At 40.3% G+C, this 25,730-nt stretch overlaps 1 protein-coding gene across 1 annotated transcript in view; it reads right to left on the bottom strand.

Annotated features, from left to right (window-relative positions):
• Positions 1–25,730, bottom strand: part of RAPGEF5 (Rap guanine nucleotide exchange factor 5) — a 145,398-nt gene that overhangs the window by 68,123 nt on the left and 51,545 nt on the right. Inside the window, exons 8-9 of the mRNA XM_031554045.1 lie at positions 21,212–21,288; positions 15,812–15,937 (exon numbers count right to left, since the gene is read on the bottom strand). Of these exons, the coding sequence (XP_031409905.1) occupies positions 15,812–15,937; positions 21,212–21,288 (203 nt within the window). The remainder of the gene's footprint in view (positions 1–15,811; positions 15,938–21,211; positions 21,289–25,730) is intronic.

A 25,730-nucleotide genomic window follows, 5' to 3' on the forward strand; every position in this document is an offset into this window, starting at 1 on the left:
ATGGGGAAATACAAGCATATATGCTATCCATATTATAAGCCATAAATGCAAGTGTGGAAGATTAAAACTTAGCTACCAAACTGAGGTGCCATTCGCATTTATCCCTGAAAAGCACATCTCTTTTCCTAAATGCTCACAGAAAGAAGGAACTGATTTTTCACAATCAAACACCGAGCAAAGAAGCCTGTCTGGTTCTGGCTTCACAAAAGGCTTAAGATGAACTCCAGAAACCAGAATACTATATGAAGCTCATGCTCACTCCAGAGAATTCCAAAACCAAAATTTCTCAAACGCGCTGACATTTAACAGGAGCTTCCAAGAGAAAGTGTGAACAAGCACTGAATAAGGCAGTAAAAAATGTATTCCAAAGCTAACATTTAAAATAAAACCAAGGTATTTATCTGCTAATCAAACAGAAAAAGTCACAAACTAGAGTTTACCCTGTGTTTTGGTGTTTTTTTGTTGTTTTTTTTTTTTCCTGAGTTGGATATAACACTGTTGTCTCAGATTTCTTCTGAGAGAAGAAAAAAAAAATTATCATCACCATGAATATCATGTCCTTGGGTTTAGATGACAGTTTTAACTACCTCCAAAATAGCCTGAAATGACCAGTCTTTTTCTAAACCTTCCTAATGGTTCTTTTGCTAATTAATTAATGCATCCAAATCATTTGAAAATAGGTAAGCTACTAATCACTTACAGACTTGATAATGTATCCTAAGGAGACAATGAGGCTGCCAAAAAAAAAAAAAGGAAAAAAGGAGTAGAAGGAAAAATAAAGCCCACTTCTTCCATTTAATAGTAGGAAATTTGATTCTGCATTTTTTAAGCAGGGTAAAATGCCTACTAGCTCCAATAGTGTATAACAGAAATAGTTTGGTAGATTTGTTGTCTACATTTAGCAAGAATATAAGAAAAGACAGAAAAGGAGGGGAAGAGCAGGTTAAAAATTAACCAGGTATTTATTGGCAGTAACCCATCCCAAAGTGGAGGTTACAACACACAAGTAAGAAATTTTATTGCAAGATTACAATAAAAAAAAAAAGAAGGGATTTCTTGTATACTTACGTAAAGAATAATACTTTATAAAATTAAATTTTCAAGTATTGAGGAAAACCAAAATGTCACAAACAATAATAATCACAAAAAATATAAAATGCCAGTTAAATGTGGTAACATTTTATATTTATCCTGTTTTATGAATTTAAATAATCACATATTAAGATACTTCAATTTTCCTCCAGAGAGATGAAAATATCTGCTGCTTAACTAACAATACGGTCTAAAAATACATTTCAGTATGAATGCTGGGAGTCTCCTCTCTGCTTCCTTTAGATAATACAATCGTGTCCAACTTTAGGAATAAGGTAAGTTAGTTACACCAAGGGCAATCTCAACATTTATACAAGTTATGGAACAGAAAAATGCATAGTTACCATGGCAACTGGTAAATCACATGGTTTCTGCTATGAGATGCAAGGCATCTTGAGTAAACACTCATACATATGCTTGTGTGTCCTCTGCACAGAATGTTCCTTTGTTGAGGAATGTGCACAGGAGTGCCATAGTCCAGACTGCACTGTCTCTTCTGCAAAAAGTTGGTACAAGTGATTCAAAATGTTATTTTTGTATGGGATCTTTTAACTGGACCCATCATTAGAAAAGGAAGGAATACTAAAATAATAATAATAATGATAAACAATTGAATGCTTTGTTATGATTCACCTCAGTCAAAACTGTGAACATTTAACACTGACAACGTGCCTCTCAAGGTCACATTGGACCTGGCACCAGAAGATTGCTCACAGCAGTGCTAGAGGAGTGCTCCTGTTGGATGAGGAGCCGTTGGATGTGCAGCAGCAGTGTGGACAGATGGAGCTGCTCCTGTCCCCAGCCACCTGCCCCACCCATTAGATGGATGTTCACTCCCGCGAAGCAAGGACATCTGATCTGCCCTTGCCTCAGTCCCAAACCATGCTGCTGCATGCTTTTGTAGGCTCTGATCTTATCAGCAGCCGACATTTAGCCTCTCCCTCAGAGGCCTCCCCTCTTCCCAACTTTCTACAAAAGACAGCTCTCCCAGAAAAATCTCCCCAGACTATATTCCTTTCCTGCCAATCACATCCACAGAACACTAAAATTTTCATCAGTCTGGGTTGCTGCTCTTTTCTAGCTTTCATTCAACCACTGTCATGTCCACACATGGCTCTCTCCCCATTCTTTTAGTTCATTCCCAGGAGCAACATCAACACACAATTCCCCAGCAATCTTCCTTGGATCACCACCTTTCTCCTCCCCCAAAATGTCTCCTCCTTCTTGGACATCCAAGCAACCTGACACAGTGTCACCTATAGCAAATGACAGAGTGCTATCCTACATGCCAGTATCTAACATCACACCAGACACAGAGGGGTTTCTCTGGCCACCGGTGCAGATTCTCTTTTGACCCTATTCTCTATCTCACACCACATTCCATCACCACCACACAGCAGACCACAGACTCCCTGGAGACTGCCAACACCTATGGTGACGCCCAAGAAACAACAAATCCCTTCTATATCTCTGATCCTCACCTCTCTTCCCTTATTCCCAGCTCAGGTTCCTTCCTGACTTTCATAGCTTTATGTAAGAGCTTTATTTAGATTTGTATTCTTTTTGTGTGTAAACTCAAGTTCTCATCTAACTAACCTCTTCCTCCTTATTCAGGAAAGCATTTTTACAGCTGTATCTCTCAGTTACCCTAAGTCATTCCAGCAGTAACTTCTTAAACCTGTTTACTTTGCCATTTCCATCCCACTGGCCATTTGCTGTTCGACCTGAACCTTGACAGATAAGGAGATGTCACAGCTGAAGAAGAGACATGTTCTGGAATTCATCGGCTGTCAGAGAGATTTGAGCAAAGGAAACAGAAAATGAGATGTGTGAACAAATGACTAGGTCTTACCTCCCTAATAGAACCCTGTGGAGAGGGTTACAATATCCAAGTACTCCAGGGAAATAATTAATGATCCTTTCTTCAGTTCAGTCATGTTTCGAGAAGCAATCGCCTGAGTTACTAAGTGCTTGAGACTGCCTCTGTAATTGCGATGATTTATTTTATGCGTTATCCTAACCACAGCACTAGGTCAGGAGGACTTGTGCCTTATGGATGCTTTGAATTTTAACACAGCCATAGGAGGATTAAGAGAATGCGGTCTGAAAGACAGACCATAGTAGTTCTACTGGGGAAAAAAGAAGTCTATAAATCTCCGGTATCAGAAATATTAGGCTTCTGTTAGGTTTTTAATAAAATGAATCATATTTTCAGGTAATTTGAAACAGAAGTGGCTTACATTCTCCTCTGTTCCCTTGAAATGCAAGTGATCACAATCTAATGTTATTAAAGATCCATTAGGATTTATTTTCCAGTGTTCGTAACAAATGTGTAACTATCCACTCATGTAACTACCGACAAAAGGCAAAAAAGGAAAGAAAAGCTTTTCTCCCTGTCTTACGCCTCCATCTATCCCAGAAGAAAATCTTTCTCTTCAGAGCTCAATCCTTCTCCGCCATTCTGGATTTGCTGGCACAGCACATAGTCATAGGCTACTGGGTTGTTGTATGGCATACAGGTACAACCTTGCACATAGCTGCCCACTTGTCCTCCCAAGGAAATGCTGTGCCAAAGACAAACCTCCACGCTGAATGACCCAATATAAAGGTCCCTTTTGGGGATCCAGCCTCTGGTCCCTTTACTTTTAGCTGCATACGGCTCCAATGGCATAGAAGGACGTTGCTAGGATAATGAAAATTGAAAATGCTGTCATCACTAGAACTTTCAGGCTGTTTGCAGACCTTGAAGGCAATTCCCCTTTGCCCCCATAAACTGTGCCCCCACGATCACTGTAGCAAAAGTACTGCTAACCTGCAGTGCTATTTTGCCAACTGCTGTGCCTCAAGGTTAGCAGTGTGGAGAACACGAAGCTAATTTCCAAGGTCAAAATAAAAAACACAGCAATGATACTAACTTTCACTCATTTTGTATTCAGGATGCATTCTTTCTGAATATCACATCACAAAATCAGTGCCAATTCATCAGGTTTTAAGCTTTGCCTCATTAAAAATTAGACTATGCTTAAAGTAAAATGCAATTTTTTATTTGATCTGATTAAGATGTTTCTGTACAGCACGAGCTAAGCCTCTAATTATCTATATCTCTATATTATCTCAATTGTTATTTAAATATAAGCAAATTCATAACAATCCATTTTGATGGACAACATTCATGTACTAAAAAGAGGTAAAGCAAAAGAAGTCGAGATGCTGAATGTCAAGCTGCTAGGGTCTGAAAGTGAAAATGTTTCCCTGTCCTGAGTGTGCCAGGAAAGGGAGAGCTCCTATGACATTTGGCAGGGATTTCCCCTGACAAAGCAACTTTCTGTGGCTTTAATTTTTCTAAAAGCCCCAGTTGATTTAGAGTTAGCTCCTTGTCCTTAACAATGCAATACAGATGAAGTTCATTGAACATACTGTCTAAGGTAGCAAAGGGAAGTTTTGCTATAGCAAGCACTTAGCATGCACGTGGAGAAGCAGAAAGGAAAAAAAATAGGAACGTAAAAAGGATTGGAACAAATTATTTCCTATAAGAGCAGAAGTGTTATGGGCATCTCGATATTATGTGTTGTGCTGCATTAGCAAAACAGCCAACATGAAGACTCCATACCATGGGAAGAATTATTAGGATATTAATCAATAGGATTTTTTTTAGCAGGCTGGGCATCCAGCTATTCGACACAGATCTTCTCCATGCACAAGAGCATTGGAATACAGGAAACCTCAGCTTTAACGAATTACAAGAAAAACTGCAAATGCCCAAAAGATTATAGTTAATTTACAAAGTATCATTGTAAGGCAGGTCTTACAGCTTTGTTGCTATATCCGTTGGACTGCAAAACCCTCATCTCTTCTTACTGCAGGTAAGGCATTCTTTTCTACCATTCCACTATAATTAAATGACTAAATTGGCTTTTTTTTTCCCCACTCCTATGAGATCCTCACAACAGAGTGAACATCAGACAAATTAAAACTTATAGCATCTTAGAACAACAGATACATGTACAATTTACTGCATAACCTTTGTCTAGCGTAAATATTTACTATATTCATGTCACTGCAATGAAAACAGTAGATGTCAATTGATTAACAGGTAAATATTAGCCAGCAAGCATTATGAGAGCATTACAATAGCAGCAGACAGGGAAAATAATGAAGACAAACTGTACCCTTCTTCCCTGCACAACAGAAATGCAACTTTTGTAACAGGGAAAAGATAGCCATATCAGTATGAATACATCAGCGTGCCTGTAACAGCTGAGGGTGGGAGTGAGAACAGAGGAGTTCCTGGAAGCATGCAGCCACCCAGTGCAAGAACAGAGCAATTCCCTCCTGCAGATGGCTATGGATCCCACACAACTTAGCACAGATGCCCACTGCTCTGCTGTACAACTGGAGCATTCTGTGCCGGCATAGCTTCCTGCAAGGAAATGTCCAAAATGAAATAAAAAAGGTTGACTTTGAGAGGTGTCCTGCAATGAAGGCTGTCCCTCTGAAAAAAATAACAAAGGTCACTTTTAAGACTGCACCTGATCTAGGGGTCCCTGCCTAATGCCCAGGCTCCAGCATCAGACGTGCCCTTTGGGGAGCCAGCTACAGCCTGCATGTCTCACTCTCTCCATCAGCAGGCACCAGATGGAGTGCAGGGAAGGCAAAACGCACTGCACCAACATCCCTGAGAGAGGGGCACAGAAGTTTGTACAGGGCTCAGATGCAATCCCTGAGATTCAAGCTCTGCTTTGAAGTACTGAAAAAGATTCAGATTTTTCAGAAACTGCTAGAGGAACAATTGGTAAATCGGTACAGTCTGAAGAGATGCAAAGAAGAGGGGTGTTGGCACAGATGGATCATCATCAGAAAGTAGCTTCTTTATGTTACCAGCTGAGGCTGCGTGCAAATGTCTGGTTATTTCTCCAACATGAAAAAAGGTTCCATAAGTACGTCGTGTAGGAGATCATCTTTGCTTTCAATAGGCTTTACAATCTACTTTATGAATACATGAGCAGCATGAACACACATTGGCACTTATCTCTACAGAAGAGAGAACTGGGGGACCATGAGCACCTTGAGCTCCTTGGTGGAGGAAACCTGCCGTATCCTTAATGAAACCTTGGGAAAGACCCCATATGTAAGACATCATCACCTAGGTTCCCAGTAGGGCATTGCTTACATTGCTCAAACTCCTCTGGAAAACCTTCTGATGGCAGCAATAAAGCAGGCAGAACAGTCCTCACCTAACCCAGACCTGATGGACTTCTACCTCTACAGGGAATGGCACTAAAGGACTTGCTGCAAAGGGAGTTTCAGTTAGAAGCTACATATTTCTTTTTCACAGGTTCATTAAATCCAGGAAGCAAAAAAAAAAAATCAATATAGCATAATAATTATCTCTCTATAGGCACTGTATACGGACTGACTATTTAGACAGACTCAGTGTGTTGATTCAACTTGCACATGGGGAGAAAAAGACAGAGAGTCAGTATAGGTTTCAGCTTTGTGCCGTTCACTCAAGGAAATCCAGACCTGAATGTGGCTGGTTTTTAGCTCCAAACCTAAACAACAAGGCTTTGCGTGTGAGAATTGAAATCCCGACCCTTTCATTCCAGCCAGCTCTGAGTTGCCTTCCCTTCACCATAACCACATCAATTCTATTAGCTTGCTAAATATGGTCAAACAGCATATTTTACAAGCACTTCATTCAACTGCTGTAGTTGTATCCACAGGTATATTTTTAATATTTCTGTGAAGAAAGATCCCCTATTTGCAGTGTCAAAATTGTTTGATGAAAAGGCCTAGACTTACACTACATTAATCTAAAAATGGAAGAGATACGGCAATATTTCAACCAGACCAAGAAGGCAACGCATATTTGAATTTGGTGCTACTTTCTCAAATTAAAGAAGAGCAGGTTCTTCTTGGTTCTTCCCAGCACTGGGCTAAGCAGAAGTGCTGCTCCAAGTAGAGCCTGCCCAGGTCTGCTTCCATCATCTACCAGAGAAAATGGAGAGTTAAGGGCTGGTGCTTTCTGTCTGCTGCTGCAGGTGACGCAGTGTCAGCCAGACTTTCAGGGGACAGAGCTGATGCATAACACAGCCAAAAGAGTGATTTGGGCTGTATGCCTTTCCCTTGACCAAACAGGGCTGTGTAATTCAGCACTGTCCCCTGCTCAAGACTCACCACAGAGCTTGGAAATCCATCTGAGATTTGCTTTCCAGGAAGCTGCTCAAGGAAATACCACACACTATTCGTGATCTTCCTGAGTTAGGTCACTATTATTTTCCAAGGCACCAAATGAGGCTTTTTCCTTCAACCAGCACCACCTGCTGCTCCCACACATCAGAATGTTCCCTGCTCCACAGAGTGAAAAAAAGCTGGGAACAGTTTGCCACATGCTATCAGAAAGCATATTTGAGGACAGCCGCGAGGTCATTGCTAATTTCCAATCCTGTTTCATGTTTCCATGTGAAACATCTAATTAAAACTTTTCACCCAGTAGTTAAGATGAAATTCATGCATATGCACTTCAGACATTATTTTCACATGCTGTGAATTAGAATATAGAAAGTGCTGCACACAGCAGTAGGAACGCTAATCAAGTAAGGAAAGGGGAATACCTGCTTTGATTTAGAGGAGGACAGTCAGCAAAAATCCCCTCATTGCCTGGGTTTTCATTCCTTTGCTCTTTGAGCTGCCACATGCAACCAAAAAAATGAATGCAAGTGGTGTATTAACTGCTACCAAATCAACATTCTCCACAGGTGGCTGTGTGCCAAGCACATCTTGCAAAATGCCACCACCTTCCAAGGCTACAGCACGACAGAAGCATTAGACCCCAAGGGCTATACTCTGCTCTCACTGAAAAATACCTATTAACATCAGCAGGAGCTGAACTAAGCTTTAAAATGCAGGCAGGCACGGTGAGTGACAGAATGGCCTTAGCACAAATGCAAGGTTGAGTTGTCTTTCTTTTCTTGCTGTGGCTGAGGCTTCAACAACGTAGGCAATGCCATATATAGTTTACAGCTGCCCTTCTTCACACTTTACACACTTTTTTCCAAAAGGCCCTCACTGCAAATTGACTGACTCTGGTAGAGTGGAGGCAGCTGAATGAAAGGGAAAGGTAGACTGTTCACACCACATACTCCAGGTGATCTTGTCTGCAGGAGTAAAAACTGACAAATGCTGGTGGCATTTATTCCAGTGAGGACCTGTCACAGGCCGCCAGATGTCAGCAGAAAGGTAGGTTGCCCCAGCAGCTGGGAAGGATTGCGTCAGCACAGCAGTACCTGCAGTCAAAGGAGATCCCAGCTGGTGCAGAGCATCCTGCCACAGGAACCACACCATCTACTGCAAGAGCAGCTCTTATCACAGAATGTGCTCGAAACAGGAGCAAACTGAGTTGTACAGACATTGTCAGTTTGCAGGAAACATGGTTATCTGTTTAATATGTATCTCCTGCATTACTGGTCCAAATCTACACTCCAATGAAGCAGCAAGTTCTTCTTAAATATATTTCACAGAATCACAGAAACACCAAGGTTGGAAAAGACCTACAAGATCATTCAGTCCAACCACACACCTATCACCAATCGTTCTCTTTAAACAGTGTTCCTCAACACAATGTCCAAATGTTCCTTGAACACCTCCAGGGTCGGTGACTCCACCCCCTGTCTGGGCAGCCCATTTCAGTGCCCGACCACTCTTTCAGAGAAGTAGTATTTCCTAATGTCCAGCCTAAATCTCCCCTGGTGCAGCTTGAAGTCATTCCCTCTAGTCCTATCACCAGTTACACAAGAGAAGAGGCCAACCCCCAGCACACTACAACCGCCCTTCAGGTAGTTATAGAGAGCAATAAATTCTCCCCTGAGCCTCCTCTTCTAATATTGTGAGAATATGAGGAAAAAAAAGAAAAAAGGAAGAATAAAGGAGAGAAAAAAAGAAGAAGAAAAGATGATTAGAAGCCCTGAGTCCTTCTAAATGACTGTGATCTGTGGGCAGGCTACCAAATCTCAGACACCCTCTGGAGAGGCTGATGTGGTATTCAAGCATCAACTTCTAGCTTGGCAACATCTTTCCAGATACCTTCGCTGTTTCATCTCAGCCAAGCCCACACTGTGAGCCATAGCCAGATGTCCTTGATTTGTTTCAATTCCAAGAGAAAAGAGAGTAAAGCAAGGAATGACTCAAATGCTCTCCATCGCTGACAGGTGAAGGTCAAACTATGTAAGTTGCTCCAAAAGTAATCACTCCTATTTATTTCCACAGAAACAACATATGCAAGTAGCACAACAACACCACTTGATTGAGCAAATTCTCAAGAATTATATGAATTATGCAGATGGACAATTTGTAAAATGAAGTTTTGGTGCCCCTAACTAGAGGGCTCAAACCTGAACAGAATTGGAAGTATCTGAGCTCTACATTATGAAGAGGGTCAGCTCTGTCACCATATCTCATTCCCACTTCATACCCACATCCTTCTACCACGTAGAAAACTAACCCAACTGAAAAACAGCCCCACCAAAAGGATGTGCTTGTTTTATTTTTCAGCTGGATTGTCCTGTCTGTTCACAAAGCAGCATCAGACAGGGCTGGGAATAAGGTGCAGGAGCAGGAGTGGCTCAAAGTCTAGTTGCTTCTATCCTGCTGGAATGCCCAAACCATCTCTCAAGGATCCCAAAGCAATTCATCAACACTCATTAAGTACCACAGGTTTTACAGCACTCCTTCAAGGTCCTACTGCTCAAAAGCCCATTTTATACCTGGGTAAACAAAGACACAGAGAAGTGATGGGACTTGGAGAAGGTTACATATTAAATAACCAGTGGGGTCAAAAATAAAATTCAGGCACCAGAATTCCCAACATTCACTTTTAGACTGTTGCTAAACTTGCCCTAAACAGTTATCACTTGCCCTTTTTACCCCCTCCAATCTATTAGCTAAGCTATTGTTGCATAGAGGAATGAGTCACTGCCCCACACCAAAGAAAGCCCAGCAGGCAAAATGTGCATGTGGAATTTCCTTCTATACAAAGTCGTTTAATGTTACAGAATAAACCAAAGAGTAGTAAACTCGGCTTTCTTTTCTTTTAAACACTAGACCAAGCATCTGGAGGAAAGAAAGTATTATGGGAATACAGAACTTGACTCAAAGGAAAAGAGCGAATTTTGCAGTATCCTGCACGTGCTTCTATACTGCGGTCACAGCACGTGTTGTGAGCACAGGCATGACTCACCTCAATTGTATTTTTACAGGAATAAAGACTTTATCATCTCACTGCCATTTTGCACAGCTGGTAATAGAGCATTCTTCTCCAAATCTTGGGCCACATTAAAAAGATTCAACAAAAAGAATAGTAAGCCCTCTTAAAAAATTGTTAAAAGGAAAAAACTATTTTCCTTTACTATAAGTGTTTCAAGAGGTTTAAACAGCTTTTCCTAGCAGCCAAACAATCCCAGTCCTACAGCTGAGCTGGAGACCATGTCCTTATCTCCGTTCAACTTCTTGCATTTCAAAAAGATGCCTGTGCCTGTACCTCACTGAAAAAAATCCTAGGACCTGCAGAAGCCTTTCCTTCTCAAAAGATAAAGAGGTTGACTTACCCAGAGCAGCTGATCACCTAGGGCTACGTATTCATTCCAGCACATGAAAGATCGACCTTCAGGGACATGGCACTCTCCGGAACATGACAGAACTAATCCCAGTCCTTGTTGCTCCTCATCCAGAGCAGAAACTTCAACTTCAGTTTACCTCTGCAGCACGCATGCACCCACCATTTATGGTTTAATCAATGCAGAGTGATAAACTGACAAACTCGCTAATAGACTCATTTTTTCTTGGCTTGTAGTTGAAAACTACTAAGTCAAAATTGCAATCATCTTACCCTGGTATAGCTTCCTGGCTAATACTGCAGGACCTAACAGACAAAAGGAAGCAGCTTAATTTCTTCTGCTCCAATGACCTGTACCATCTCATGTCAATCCAAGCCACAAAAGTTCCCGTGGATGCTGTCTGCGCTATTGCTGTTACGTGTTTGATCAGCAGTTATGCTGCAGATACAAAGCAGTCTCTGATATAATAGGAGGGAGCTAAAAGCAGTACATCAGCTCTCAAGGCCCCAGGTAGATTCATCCCAGCCAGATCAGAGAGCACAAATGAGTTTTTTAAGAAGTAAAGCACAGACCTCAGATTGGACATCATTTGTTTGAAAGAATATTTTTCCATCAGTACCTAATCACTGACAACAATAGCAATACATCAGTGTGAGGCTGTTTGTCAGGGTAACAAATACCACAGCTCGGGGGCATGTCCTGACACTTGTTCTTGTCTTTGTGTGCAAGTGTCCACTCCATTAGACAGGTGCACCCCAAAATAGCCTTGACGTCTCAGGGCTGGAATTTCCTCAAGAAATTCTTCAGTTGTGAGTAATCTATTCAACCCCAGGCTTTAAATCGTTAATCTCCTTTTGTAAGCCTTTTCACAGCCTCAGCCCGACCGCTACCCTGCTTCAATGAGCAAACCATTCGTCTCCTTAATGAGAACACTGATTACAAAAGTTAGTAGCCAGTAAATTAAGAAAGCTGCTCTCAAATACCTCTTGTCCTTCAGAAAGAGTACCTGCCCTGCTATGATATAGCTCTTTCAACTTGAATTAGCTAAATCACAGCATCAGTGCTTTCAAGCTCCAGATACATTCATGTTTTAAACAGTATGTAACTCTTATTAATACATACGTTAATCTGTAAAGGGATTACAAGGAGGATTTGGGAAACATTTTCCTACTGATGCACTAAAGTGTTGAAATAGCCCCAGACTAGAATATCATTTATGCAGCTGAATAAATGAATTTGCATTCTTCAGTCAGTCCTTACACATCAGAGAATCTTAAATTTCTTTTGAATATTAGCGATAATTTGCAGAAAACCTTTTCAGTCCATCTGATTATGAAAACACAGTATAAAATAAGAGAATGTTTTTTCCCTATCGCTGAGACCAAAATACATTCGAGTTCTTTTACAATTTTTATAAAACAGTGACTTTATAAACATGTGGGATTTTTTTTTTAATAGGTGCAACATTTCACTGAAATGAAATTTCACTGCAAATACTGCACAAACAGCATCAAGTCCCTCATACAGACATTATTTAATGCTTAGAAGACATTCCAAAAATATTGTGTAGTGCAAATATGCTTCAAATGCATCTCAAATGTGTTTGAGCAAAAAGAGCAGTGGCAAATTACTTCTAGTAGCTTTATGTACAGAACTTGCTTTCTGTAACTGATGCTAAGCAAATTTTTCAAAAAGGTAGACACTCTTTTTTATAGCCAAACATTTCAATTCAGATTTTTAATCTATTTTCTGGCAAGGCAATTGTTTGAAAGGACTGAAATATTTAAATAACATAAAAATACAAATACTCCATTTTACATTTCCCTAGGCTTATAAGCACAACTTGCTTGTAATTATATTTTTTAAGTTATTTTTAATCTAGCCCATATTTGAAAATAAAATAATTTCTGTGCACCTTAGATAACCATTTTCTTTTATTTAATTGTCAGTATGTTTTCACCTTGTAGGAATGAGACAGCTTGGATAAGAAGCCAAGCTGCCTATTTAGAAGCTTATTTACTACCATTTACTCATTAGCAAAACTGAAGTTTAGGAAGACTAACACATATGGCAGGTTCAGTGCCTTAATTAAGAACTTTATTGTAACACATTTACAAGTGAGAATGGGAAAAAAACACTATAATTCAGTTTTGTTTCCTTTTCCCCTCAACAAGTCTGTAAGCATTATTACTGTTGGAGCATTTTGCAAACAGTATATTCACCAGAGAATATTTGGCACTGTGCTGCAAAAACTGCCTTAAATTCCAATTATGACTCTCTAACCTGTTCACAGCAAGCTTGCAGTGCCAGAAACAAATAAGCAGGTCACAAATGTGCAGCTTGTGAACAAAACTTTATAAATTATAGGATTTTTTGAGAACATTTTTTAAAGCAAAGCATAAGTCTGAAAGAAAAAGGATAGCATTCAGGAAACTTTATACCAGAGAAGTATAGTCTTTCTGACTTGGGTGCTTCAAGGATGAATTAAAAATGTATGCACATATAAAATCAGCATATGTGTAGCCCGATTTTATGTCCTTCAAACCACATCCAAACTCAAGGAAGCCATTCTTTCTGACACCTAAGTTCCTAAATGAACAGTATCCTCCCGTGAACCACCCAACTGACACGTATTTCCTCTCTCCCAGACCTTTTTCTCAGAAAAAAAAATAATTCTACTTCACTTCTTTCTAAACCAGCAACCCAAATCAATTCATGCTTCACTTGCCGGTTGTAGGCCATAGACCGCAGTCCCCAACATTATGTCTTGAAGAAGGCAGACAGGTATTTTATCTGCTCCCAGACCTCTGCAATAAAGGAAGACCAGACTCTTTTGACTCTCCACTCTCCCATGTAAGTCAAGATCTGTCCTCAGAGTCAGGTGAGGCTGGCCATTAGACCAAGGTATCCTACTCTACAGACAAGATATCCACAACACGCAGAGTGCTAGAGATACAGACAAGTGAAATTTCCCTGAGCAGCTCCACACCTCATCTGTGAGGTGTGATGAGCATGCTACACATCACTCTATAAGAACACCACATCCCGAACTGAACACCTTCTTCTTCTAACATTTCAGCAGAACACAAAGGACTGGGCACTAAGCCGATGCCAATGAATCTGCCATCACTTCTGCAGCAGTAGGTTGGGGGAAAGGCTGAAAGCCCACATACAGGCAGCGCTCACTGCACAGCCTGTCCTGCAATAGCCTGCCACATCACTCCTCAGAAAGGAGCGGGAACAGCTGCAGGCAGGAGAAGGCTGCCCAGAGCTGACTGCTGTTGCCAGCACACACACGCCAGAGCAGTCTCAGATGGGAAGGGAGGAAGGGAGGGAGAGGAAGGGATGGAGCCTCACATCTTCCTGAACGTTTATGACCTGAGCTCCCTCTGCCCCCACCTTGCAAAGCATAGTTGTTTTTTTTTTTCTATTGAAAGCAAAATACTTGAGTAAACTAAACTGAGAAGCCTGTGGCACACCTTGCCCACTTTCAGCTGTGCCTTCTTGATGCCCATGCCCAAAGAAAGCAGCGAGCTTAGCAAATAACCCACACAAGAAATAAAGGGTGCATGAGGAATAACCTGTGCTTTGCCCATAAAGGATTTCAAACAACTTTCATATTTCCTGGCACCTCCTAGGTCTAACAGCACACCCTTGTTCAAGAGCAGTAACTGCTGCATTATACCACTCAGCCAGCCTGACTGAGCTCCTGCTAAACTGGAGCCATTCGCCCCCTAAATAGCAGCAATTGCAAAGTATCATACTTTTCAAATGAGAAGAAAAGCTGAGCACTTCTTTCCTTTCCATTTATAGAGCTGTGCTGTAATCTGCATAGCTGCAGAACTGCAACTGACACCCTCTGCAGTGACTGGAGCAAGCAGCAAAAACACCACTGTATTTTTGGAGTACCAGTCCACCTCTCTTCTATACTTCAGAGCCTGTAATCTTGCTTCAAAATCCCAAAACACAATTAGAAATCTTTCCTGGATTAAAATCTTCTTTACTTAAGCTTCTAACCTTTTAACTGCACTTTGCTGATACGTTTTGTAAATACATGGAAATTCTGCCAGCTGTCCACAGCTAGTGGATCAGTGAGGAGCAATTCAATCTCAGGAATCTGAGCCTGGCTAAGTACTCTTCTCCTTTGTGCACACCTACTGATACAACTACATTTTTAACTACACAGGATTAGAACTTCTATGCTGCTGAACAGAATGGTGTGAAGCTCCGAAATAAGATCTGATTCTTCTCTTTTGCTTTGTACAGTCTTACTACAGTAGGAAGGAGCTCGCAGATGAGATGAAAGTAATGATTTTCTAAAGCATAGGTCTTTCTTTTGCTGTCCAGTGAGTAGAAAATGGAAGAAATTACATATATATTACAGCAAGATAAGTGAGGACAAGGTAAGATTTTTGTTGTTTCTTGAAGTTATTTGCCTGGGAATCTTTAAGTGAACATGCAATCAGAACAGAAATCTTTACCAGGAGAATAAAAATAGAATACATTGTGCTATAAGCAGAGTAGTTGTATTTTAGAGCATTTTCCAATCCAGTTATTAACAACTGAATAAGTGCTTTTGGAAGCATTAAACAGAATAGTACTTTCTCCAGTGTGACTTTTGGTTGAAAGCACATATTTTTATGAAACTTCTGAATTTCCTACCCTTTTTAATTCATACCAAAAAGTACCACTCAATAGTTCCTTCTAAAGCAGCAAAGAAATTTTCTTTAAAACAATTTAAATTGAGTACTTTAAGCACTTGTATACCTCACCCATTATGTCACTACAACCTAAAAAAAAAAGAAAAAAAAAAGACAAACACTTCATATTCACTAGCAGCAATTTGATGGAAAGCATCCTGAAATAACCTGCTGTTTCATCATGCAAAAGATATTTATAATCGTAACAGATTTAGAGACAACATAATAATTTAAATGTGTAGACAATTACTGAATTCAATACACTTCAGAGATATGTAAACGATAGAAGAGAACTGCTATAGTTCCATGACTAATGCGTGTCCTGGAACCGGACCATCAAGCTTTACTGTTTCAGCTTCCTTACCTAACAAGAAACAAACAAGAAAACCCAAACAAGAAACATCTTACTTGTTCAGTCTTCTCTGGTTGCTTTCTATCCGCCTGCAAAAACTGACAGTTTTCTCGTGCCAGCTTCTGGACCAGCTCAATTCGTCCAATGTCATCTCTCTCCTGAAGCTTGCACAAAACCCCTGCCTTAAGGGTGGGAGAAAGAGCAAACAGATACTTAAATCCACAGTCCCAGGACATGGCACTGCCACAGGATTTCAATCTTAAAAGAAACGCATCTGTTCGATCATATTTGCTGAACACCGTGCCGCTTGCTGAGCACAGACTAACTGCTACTGCCGGGGAAACAACTCAAGAAGAGCTGGGGCACATCTGACTCTCCAAATGTATCTACTTTGGAGGAAGAAGGCAGGGCTAACTAAATCAAGTGCTACTATGTCTGTGACTGATATGCTGTGTTTTGTTTGTTCCTGTCAGCCTGTTTCCTGTTACATCAGAGAACAAGAGCAAGAGGTTAAAAACTCATGGGAAAGTTAGCCAGGAACGGCCCTGGAAAAAGAAGGAAGAGCAGCACAGTCACTCCTAAAAATAACACGCTGCAACTCCCATCTCTGCCTCCAACAATGTTTCATGCATTCAAGCTGTAGGAGTTAAAGTTGTGCAACATTTATTTATTCTCCTTGTAACAAATTATACAGTTCAATTCTGTTTAGGGAAGAAAATCAGGTTTTCTTTTACAAAACATTATATAACTGTTTTTTTCCCTGTAATATTCTCTTGGTTATTCAAGCTATGCTGATAGCATACCACCATAACATCCAGTACTGGTTGTTTTACAAAAATGCTGTATATATAAAGACAGATTCATGCTTGCATACAGGTACATCAGACCCATCCTTCAAAGTTAGCTGACAAGGGCTAAATTGCTCACAGCAGAGCTGATGGCTGACACAGCTTCTGCATCGAGAGCTGCACGGCTTTATTTGCCCAGATGTTTCCTGGTGGAAGAATACATGCCTTGGAAGAGCCAGGCATGTGGCATGGCTACATTACTGCTATATGACTTCAGAAGCAGCCTGCAAATAAACCTTTTTTCTCCACTCTTTTCTTTCTACTGCTCACCCTGAGTTTTACTAAATCGGTATTTGCTCAAAAGTCCATAAAATATCTTGCAAGTCAAAGTCAAAGACCTAGGATGCTCCACCAACATGCAGTGCCATGCGGGCTTTGGTCCACTGGCCTTGAGAAACTTCTACCCATGACAGCTGAAGGCACGAAAGTGGCCATCCAAGCTACTGATCCTACAGACCACTGTTTTCTCCAAGGAAGAGGGAAATGTATAGTAAGATTTCAACAGCTGGAGCAGGTAACAAATCCTCTTTGTTGCTTCCAGCTTTGATGCTGATGGAACATACAGGCTCCCTTCCTGAATCCAAAGAGCCATCCCTACTGAATTATTTGAAATAAAAATGTCACATGCCTTTTTTGCACTCTACAGTAGACATTTTAAATAGTCAGATGAATTGTTTGCTAAAGTTCATATTTTTGTCCAGTAATACACACAGGGAGTTTGGGCCATTATCACAGACCTGGCTGAGATCAGACATCTGCACTACACAAGGCTTTGATTTTATGAGGACACCAGCTAAAGCCAAACCTGCTTATTTCATGGCTGAGGGATGCTTCTAGCAGAGTGTAACATCTGTGTGCTGTAATCCCTGCAGGCTAAGGACAACTCAAAGTTTTACAGCCTATCAAAGCTTTGGGTCCATGAAGATTTTCAGACTCTCTAGATCTGGGCTATAACTACTGGGGAGGCATTTTTCACACCTTCCACCCAGACAAGTCAGGCCATGATCTATGAGAAGCAGAGATGGTTACAAGTCCTGCACATCAAATGTCAGATGGACAACGAGCAGAAATGCTCTGTTTACTCTGCTGAACAAATATGTATTGATTCCCAGTGTATGAAGCAAAGCCCAAAGGTTAAAAACTCTTATTTTAAGTTGAGGAAGAGGGATTTCTGTTTTGGGAGAAAAAACTGGCTTAAGTATGTTCAACTGGAAGGAACACTGTGGAGAAAGGCAACTTTCTGAATACATGGTCCTTGCTTTTCTTTGTATGTTCAGACAGAAGATACTGTTGCTTTCTATGTGGATGAGCACCCCAGCAAAAAATAAACTCTCTGCCACTAATACTGCCTGTATTCAAAAGGGAAACTTCTTTAGGGAATCCTATCGTCCTGTTTCAAATAACCACCAAGAAGAAAGAATATTTTTTAGCATCCCCTTCCTCCAGCAGTCTTCCAGATGGTAAAAGGCCAACTAAAAAATTCCTGAGAAAGATAGAGTTCTACCAAGTTAAATATACATGCTAGGCTCTAGGAGTAAATTATACACTTGAAAAACAAAATACTAAATGTGCTGTTTTATAACTAAGGACAAAAATACGAGCCCTTTACTTTTTATTCTGATTTTCTCAATTATACCAATTTTCCACTATAAATCTTTCTGCTAAGTAATATGAGAAAGTATTCATCTCAAGCAATTAAGTAATCAATGACAACTTCTAAAAGCTGGTTGGGAAGATATTGTTAGAGTCTCATACAACCAGTCATTTTCATTTGTCAATATAAATCTAATTTCCAAGAAATACCTTTAAAGCTGTTAAGGAAAAGGGTAAATACCGGCCACTCTACTTGCACAGTGCAGTCTTGATTTGGCTTCTGTGCAAGCCTCCACACAGCCTCCAAAATCCTGCATGCCCAAATATTTCTGCTTAATCCTCCAATTCACATATACCAACCAAGTTGCAAGTACCAACTTATTTGAAGGTGAAAATTATGAAGTTGTATATTTTAACAGACATTAGTTTAATGAATGATTAAAAATATATATATATATATGTAGGAGCCTTACAGGAAGACTTCACTAATATTTACAGTGCAAAATTACTATAATTGCAGGTGTTTCTAGAATATTTGAAATGGAATAAGAAAGTTTAGTGGGAAGAAAAATGAATTAGTCACTACTGAGGCTGGAAAAGGAAGATGCTGACAATGCCTTTTTGTTTCTCAGCACATCCACTGGAAAATATTCCCTCCGCAAAATCCTTAAATAAATATGCCAGGGGTGACATGGTAGTGACTTAAGGCATCCCTATGGCACGTTGTTTAAGAAACAATCCGTTTAAAAATCTCAAATTTTTTTCCAGAGTTCCACCAGCTTTGTGCATTACTGAGGTAAATCAATTCCATGTCAAGCAGAGCAGTGTTTAGAGCAGGCACCACACGTTTAAATTTTGCTAACAGAAGAGATTTGTGTTGTTTGAACTGTGCAACTATGTCCTTTGCATCTGCTGAAAACATAATTATTGCAAGCTTCCGCTTTGATCAGCCTGAAAACTAAATAACGATATGTCACTGCCTCAAAAGATCATTTACTTTGCTCCAGTCACTTGAACAGTCTCACATTCAAACCCTTCGCCCAGACTGTACCCAATGTTTGCAGAATGCTGTTTTTATGGGATTGACAAACAAATTAGAGCAACAGCTGCTTTGATAACGCCACTGTTCTACTCCCAGTTGAGTCCTTCAACACTTTCCTTAACTGCTCAGTTAATAATTAATTGTAAATGCATTTCAAATTCTTTCAAACTTCAGAAGCTGATTTGCAGCCAAATGAGAGATGAATAAATCAGTATTAACCATTCTTTTTCATTATCATCTGCCCATGTAATCCTACTAGCTGTCTACTTATAAGCTTTGAGCAACCAATGTAGTCTTTCCTTTTTCTATCTCTTATATAAACGTAAACAAGCACTTCCCAAAAATAGCAACTACATGGGCTGTTCCAAAAGAAATACCTCCTATTTTATTATGTTGGCCCACAGCCTCAGAGGCAGATGTTGGTGGTATGACAGTAGATGCTGAATAACAATATTCTCACAATATTCTGTTACACATTGTTGCTGCGTGACAGATGGCAGCAGTGGGGTAGTCTGACAGAATGGCATTTGACATGAAAAAGGGGCACCCACTGATATTCTTTGATGCTTGCTGAAAGTTTATGGAGACCAAACGGTGGATGTGAGTACAGTAAGGCAGTGTGTTGTGCATTTCAGCAGTGGCAGCAGTGGTCACCTCCACTGATCCAGATTTTTACTAGTGCGGCATACAGGCTCTTGTTTATCACTGGTGAAAATGTACAACTAATGGTGGTATCTGTTGAAAAATCATGTTTTGTAGCTCTATCAAAGAGTGTTACTATGCTCTTTGTATCTGTTGTAATTTCCATGAAAATAAGTAGGAGGCATTACTTTGATGACAACATCAGTACAACAATAGAGCAAAACAGAGTATATCCAAAAATAATTAAGAACAGAAAAAAGCAGGTTGTTTCAGAACATCTTGCTCAAGTATTACTGTAATGAGTGTGGTAAATACCCAGTTAAGAGCTGACATAAGAGGCACATACACATGGTCTCCATCCTGCCTGTGATGTCTGCCATGACCCAGGCTGCCTACCGAAGCTTCCAGCAGACCCTCCTATGCTTGAGAGAGCCTGCATCTCTACAAGGGTTCAGGTACTGCTATCATGGCTGCATTAGAACAGGGTTGCTCACAGACATCATTACAAATCCCATCCCCCTCACATACAGCTTTTTAGCTGGCAAAATGTTAGGAGAGAAATCAGAGACAAGAGCTACAGATCGTATTCATCAGGAGAAGAAATGGTGACAACTGGTGGGAAGCAAAAGATTTTCAAGAGGAACAGAAGAAACAAATAAAAAAAAAATAGTCAAGACTGGGAGAAACCAATTTTAAATTAAAAGCAATAATCAGTACCCATGTAATGTGCGATATAATTATGCATAGTTCAAATATGTGAACTGAATGATTAAATGAGCTAAAGATTAATCAAAAAAGATTCACAAAATCAACAGGGATAAGAAATCCCGCAATAAATTACTGAAGAATGTAGTTTTATTTCTTCTGAGTAATATCTAGAAGTATGCTTTGGCTGCAAATGGGGGCAGTTAAGGAAGGAAAGAAAGAGGTTGTTGCTTACACTCAAGTGACTCTTAAGTATCTTCATTTCATTGCATGTCTACTTACAGTGATTAAAACCCAATCAAAATGTCATATACTCTTGCCTCTTAAAACACAATTCATTTTATTTTCACATCTGGTATGTGCTATTTGTATCATCCAGAAAGAGCAGAGAGAGTTTAAAAATGCTGTCTGATTTCAACATCATGGGATTAATTCCCAGAGTGACCACCAGTCTTATTCTAAATAGCCATATAAGACAATATTTAGCAGACTTCTACTTCCTATATTTCCCTGCTCAGATCATTCAGGGAAATCCATTTTCCAGTGCTAAAGAGCTATCAAAAGCAGATCCTCCAGCTGGTAGACCTGAAAAAGTTTCTAAGATGCCATTAATCTTACACATTTACCTGCACATCAGAGGCACTCTTGAGCTCTTCCAGCCCTCTTATTTCTTGACCGCTGTGTTCTTCATTTTGATGAATTGCTAAAATAAGAAAGAGAATGTGTTGGAAGCAAGTGTGTTCAAATCACAAGAAGCACCAAAGCAGCACATGGTCCATTCTAGATCAAACAGGATGGCCATTAAACCAACGTGGTTCCAAGTTTAGCTTTCTAATCAAGTCATTGAGTAGTTTTGGAAAAACTCCTGTACGGACTTTTTTTTTTAATCTAGGCAGTAAAATGCAGTACTGAATAGTTATATTTCTGCTACTAAGTTATTCCTGATAAAGCAGTGGAATTTAAGGAACTCCCATCTTTTCTATATATTATAACAAGATCCAGCGACTCACAAAGAATGAAAAACAGAAATCCCTTTATTTTCATTTAATTGCAGGTCAACTCAGACTAAACAAAATAAGCAAATTTACCCTTCATCTCAGCGTTGGAAAATTCTTTGTAAGCAAAGTGATCTTAATCTCAACACCACCATTACTCATGAAAGTCACCTACTCCATCCTAAGATATCTGAACCAGTCATCAGTCTGCACCTGATCTGCCACTGCTCGTTTGAAAGCAAGCATCACCAATCTTGCTTTGCCTTAAAATTACATCTGTAAAGTGAAGCTGCCTGGGATCTGACCACTGAACAAATCAGCGTGCAAGCAGCAGGACAAAGGTTGGCAGGCAGCAGTTGGAGCCTCATCGGTCACCCTCACCCAAGCTCTCCTTATCCTAACCCTTCAGACACAGCAAGGTTAACACAGTCAAGCTGATACATGGATCTGGAGCCATGAGATCCAGCATGCTGAGTCTGCTATAGGCATGAGGCACAGTCAGTCCAAGTCTCAGGCAGCATCCATAACCTTAAAAGAGAAGTAACCTTAGACTGTTCTTGAATTCCAGCTAAAGGATATGAATTTATTGTTTTACTACAGGATTTATGCTGGTATTGCTATGCCAAATAGGTTATGATGCTTCTGTCTCCCCATCCCACACAGTTATATTATGAAAAAAATAAGATTAATATAGAAGTAATTGCAAAAGGAGGAAAAGTCATTTTATCAATACATTTTATTCTGTTCAGAAATCTGTTTCAAGCAGTTTAAAAAAAAAAAAAAAACAACAACCAAAAAAAACCAAAAAACAACAATCAGAAATCTGGTACAAATCTTCACTGGGTTTGCTGACATCACTTGACTTCACTTGACTCTCTACAGCTACCTGAAGGGAGTTGTGGTGAGGTGAGGGTCAGCCTCTCCACCCATGTAATTAGCAATAGGACTATAGGCAAAGGCCTCAAGTTATGCCATAGGAAATTCAAGTTGGATGTTAGGAAATACTTCTCCAAGAGAGTGATCAGGCACTGGAACAGGCTGCACAGAGAGGTGGTGGAATCACCATCCCCGGAGGTGTTCAAGAAATGTTTAGTGTTGTATTGAGGGACTTGGTTTAGTGAAAAATATTGGTGAGAGGTGGATGGTTGGACTGGATGATCTTAAAGGTCTTTTCCAACCATGGTGATTTTATAATTCTGTAAAAGCAAACCCCTAAAATTCAGGGCAAATGTTGAAAACATGGGGTCAATAGTTAGACATAACAGGAAGCATTTGTAATCTGAGTTAAATTGCAGTAGAATTTAAAGACAGACAAAACCAAAATGTGACTGTACCATTGCAATGTATCCATGATCTAGGCTGGGAAAGCAACAACCCAACAAAGACACAACGAGAATTACAGCCCCAAAAACTCTGTGGAGCCCCTGCTTTCCTCCCCCAGGTTTCTCAAGAGGGTCTACACCATCCCACCAGGTCAGGGATCTGTGCAGCCCCTTCTTTTCTGACCTATCTCCCAGTCTTCCTCTTCCCAGAGCTGTAACTGCACAGGGTATAAGGTGTTCAAGGAACTGATATGCCAAACACTGCCCAGAAAAGCAGGTAAGAGGCAGGAGTGTTTCAATGCCATAAGGTGCTAATGAATAAAAAATATTAATAAAATAATAATAATAACAAATGGTTGAGAATTTCTCAAGCCTGCATTAGCAGAACTAGAGCATTTCCTCAACTCCCACTTTCCTGGTTTCTCCTAGCCACAAATGGTCAGAACATCTCTTCAGATGTTGACAGCTAATCATGGAACCAGTTCAAAGTAAATCCATGGGTCCAGGCAGCTTCTCCTAGGCATGCTGCAACCAGCTGTGATGAGGAAATGACAAGCAGCTCACAGTCAATTCCTTGTCACCATCACAGGTGTCCCCTGCCCAGCACCAGCTCCTAGGCCTACTCAGACCAAAACAAGTTAGCCAACTATAGAGGAAGGCACGTGCCATTGCTACTTTGGCTATCAGAATAGCAAAGGAACAGCAGAAGAACTATTGACAACAGCAGGCTTGGAGGGATGCAAGGAACTGCATCTTTTAGCAGGCACAGAGGAAGAGGTTGCACACTCCCAGCCTGCACAGCACTAATATCTTTGGATGTTGAACAATTTTAGTGTGAGAAATTTTAAAGCTGATGAGAAAATGGCCTTGGTTAGGACATATGCTAAACAAATCCGTTTAAAAAAAAAAAAAGTATTTTTGTCAGCAATTTCACAGCTCAACTCTAAAAAAGCTGAAAAAGTTGATAATCCAAACCCAGCTCTCCTTGGCTGCAGTGTTGTTTAGACTGTGTGAGGAATGTAGGAAAGAACCAGTAAATATTTTCTTATAGGAAAAAAAGGAAAGTCCCAGACCTCACACTGACGTGCTCCTGGCTCTCTTGGGAGAGAGGGAGCAGTCAGCCTCTTTTTCATGAAGTTTCCATCACAAACTCGATTGTTGCATCCTCTCTGTCTCTCATTCAAACACATAAGGATCAGCCATGGTTTGAGCCCTTCAGATACATTCAGGGGTAATACTTAAGGAATCACACCATCAGTATACTTTTTCCACCACAAGAATATAGCTCCTTGAAGGCTGAAATGGCCACACTGGTGAATAGCAATCCTTAATTCTATTTTCATGGTTCCAGTACAAAAAAATGTTACTATATATTTTGTCTATAAAACAAAGAAAAAATAAAACAAGATAAATCACTTAAATATTCCTATGTAGTTAAAAAAACGTATGTTCACATGGGTCATCAGATGCAGCAAGAAAAAATTGTTGTATTTCCTCACCCAGTGCCATCTTACAGACAGCCCCTCGATTCCCACGCAGGAAACCAATCTACGGCAGTGGCCTTGGCACTGCCCCAACAGGTTCTTGTGCATGTAATACACATTCAGCCATAAAATGTAAGAATTCAAGGATAATTTTCCATTTACAGACAGCTGGCCTTACATTTTTTAATAAAATGCTTGACGTTGCAAATTCAGTCATAGGAAAAGCGACAGGAAGGCTAGGGTGGGATGGGAAAGCATTTCCCAGGCAAGTGTTGATTCTGGGATAGTTCCCTAAAACTGTAGCATGTAACACAAAGAAGTTGTGAATTTTGAAGCTGGGCCACTGCCTTCTCCGCCAGCATAAGCCTGCTTCTCTCTTTACCGCATCAGTATCCCAGCACATCTGACAAAGCAACAGTTCCAGAGAAAGGCAAAGGCAGTTTACCCTGATATGTTAGTGTCTGCTTAATGTTATGTTTGTGTTCAGCCTTGAAATGACAGACAGAAAAAAATGCAAACGAATGTGCAGTGGCCAGTTCTCTTTTCTATCTGCAGTACTTCTCCTCCTTTGGTCAATAAGAGAGGTCACCAGGAATAAAATAAAAAGATATTAAATGAGCATTAGCTTGTTAATATGCAGTTCAAATGTGTCCATTTGCAAATTAGCCTAGGGAATTTCGGATGTTCATTTTTTATGATCACTTAAGGATCACAAAGGCCATTATCTGATCCAAGTCCCTTGTGTCCATATGGACCGTAGCTGAGCTCTATCTAGAGGATTCTTCCATAAAACCAACACTGGAATTGAAAGTACTTGAAGAAGGAAGCTTTGTCCTTTAACAATTTGACTTCAGCTCATTAAACCAACAGAAAAAAATAGCAAAGAAGTAAAAGTAAATCATGCTGTATCGCTATATCAGCAAGATCAGTCATTGCAAAGGGGTTAGAAGGGAGAGGGAACATGACCACGGCTGACATGGGAAATGAGCACAACCTTTGAGTCAACAGTACTGACTGCTGCTCTTCCCACTTTCTCAGCCTCACTTCAAAGTTCAAAGTAGATTTAAGACACAGGAAAAGAATTGTCTCCCTCAACAGCACTACAGAACACCAAAGGGCTCTTTGCAGCCGGACCCAGTGAGCAGCAGCATCCTCCCAGCATCCCACCTGGCTCTGAGGCTGCATAGCACTCTGCTCCTAGGTGGGCTGTTCTTCATGGCCCCAGACCTGAAGGTAAACAGTATTTGACTTTTAAAAGTCACATCTTACAATTCACACAATTGCATTTTGTGCTATTCAAATAGCAGCATCTTTCACCTCAGTGAAATTGGAAAGGACAGTTAA

This window comes from Meleagris gallopavo, chromosome 6 (genome assembly GCF_000146605.3).
Source record: "Meleagris gallopavo isolate NT-WF06-2002-E0010 breed Aviagen turkey brand Nicholas breeding stock chromosome 6, Turkey_5.1, whole genome shotgun sequence".
In the NCBI taxonomy this organism is placed as follows: domain Eukaryota; kingdom Metazoa; phylum Chordata; class Aves; order Galliformes; family Phasianidae; genus Meleagris; species Meleagris gallopavo.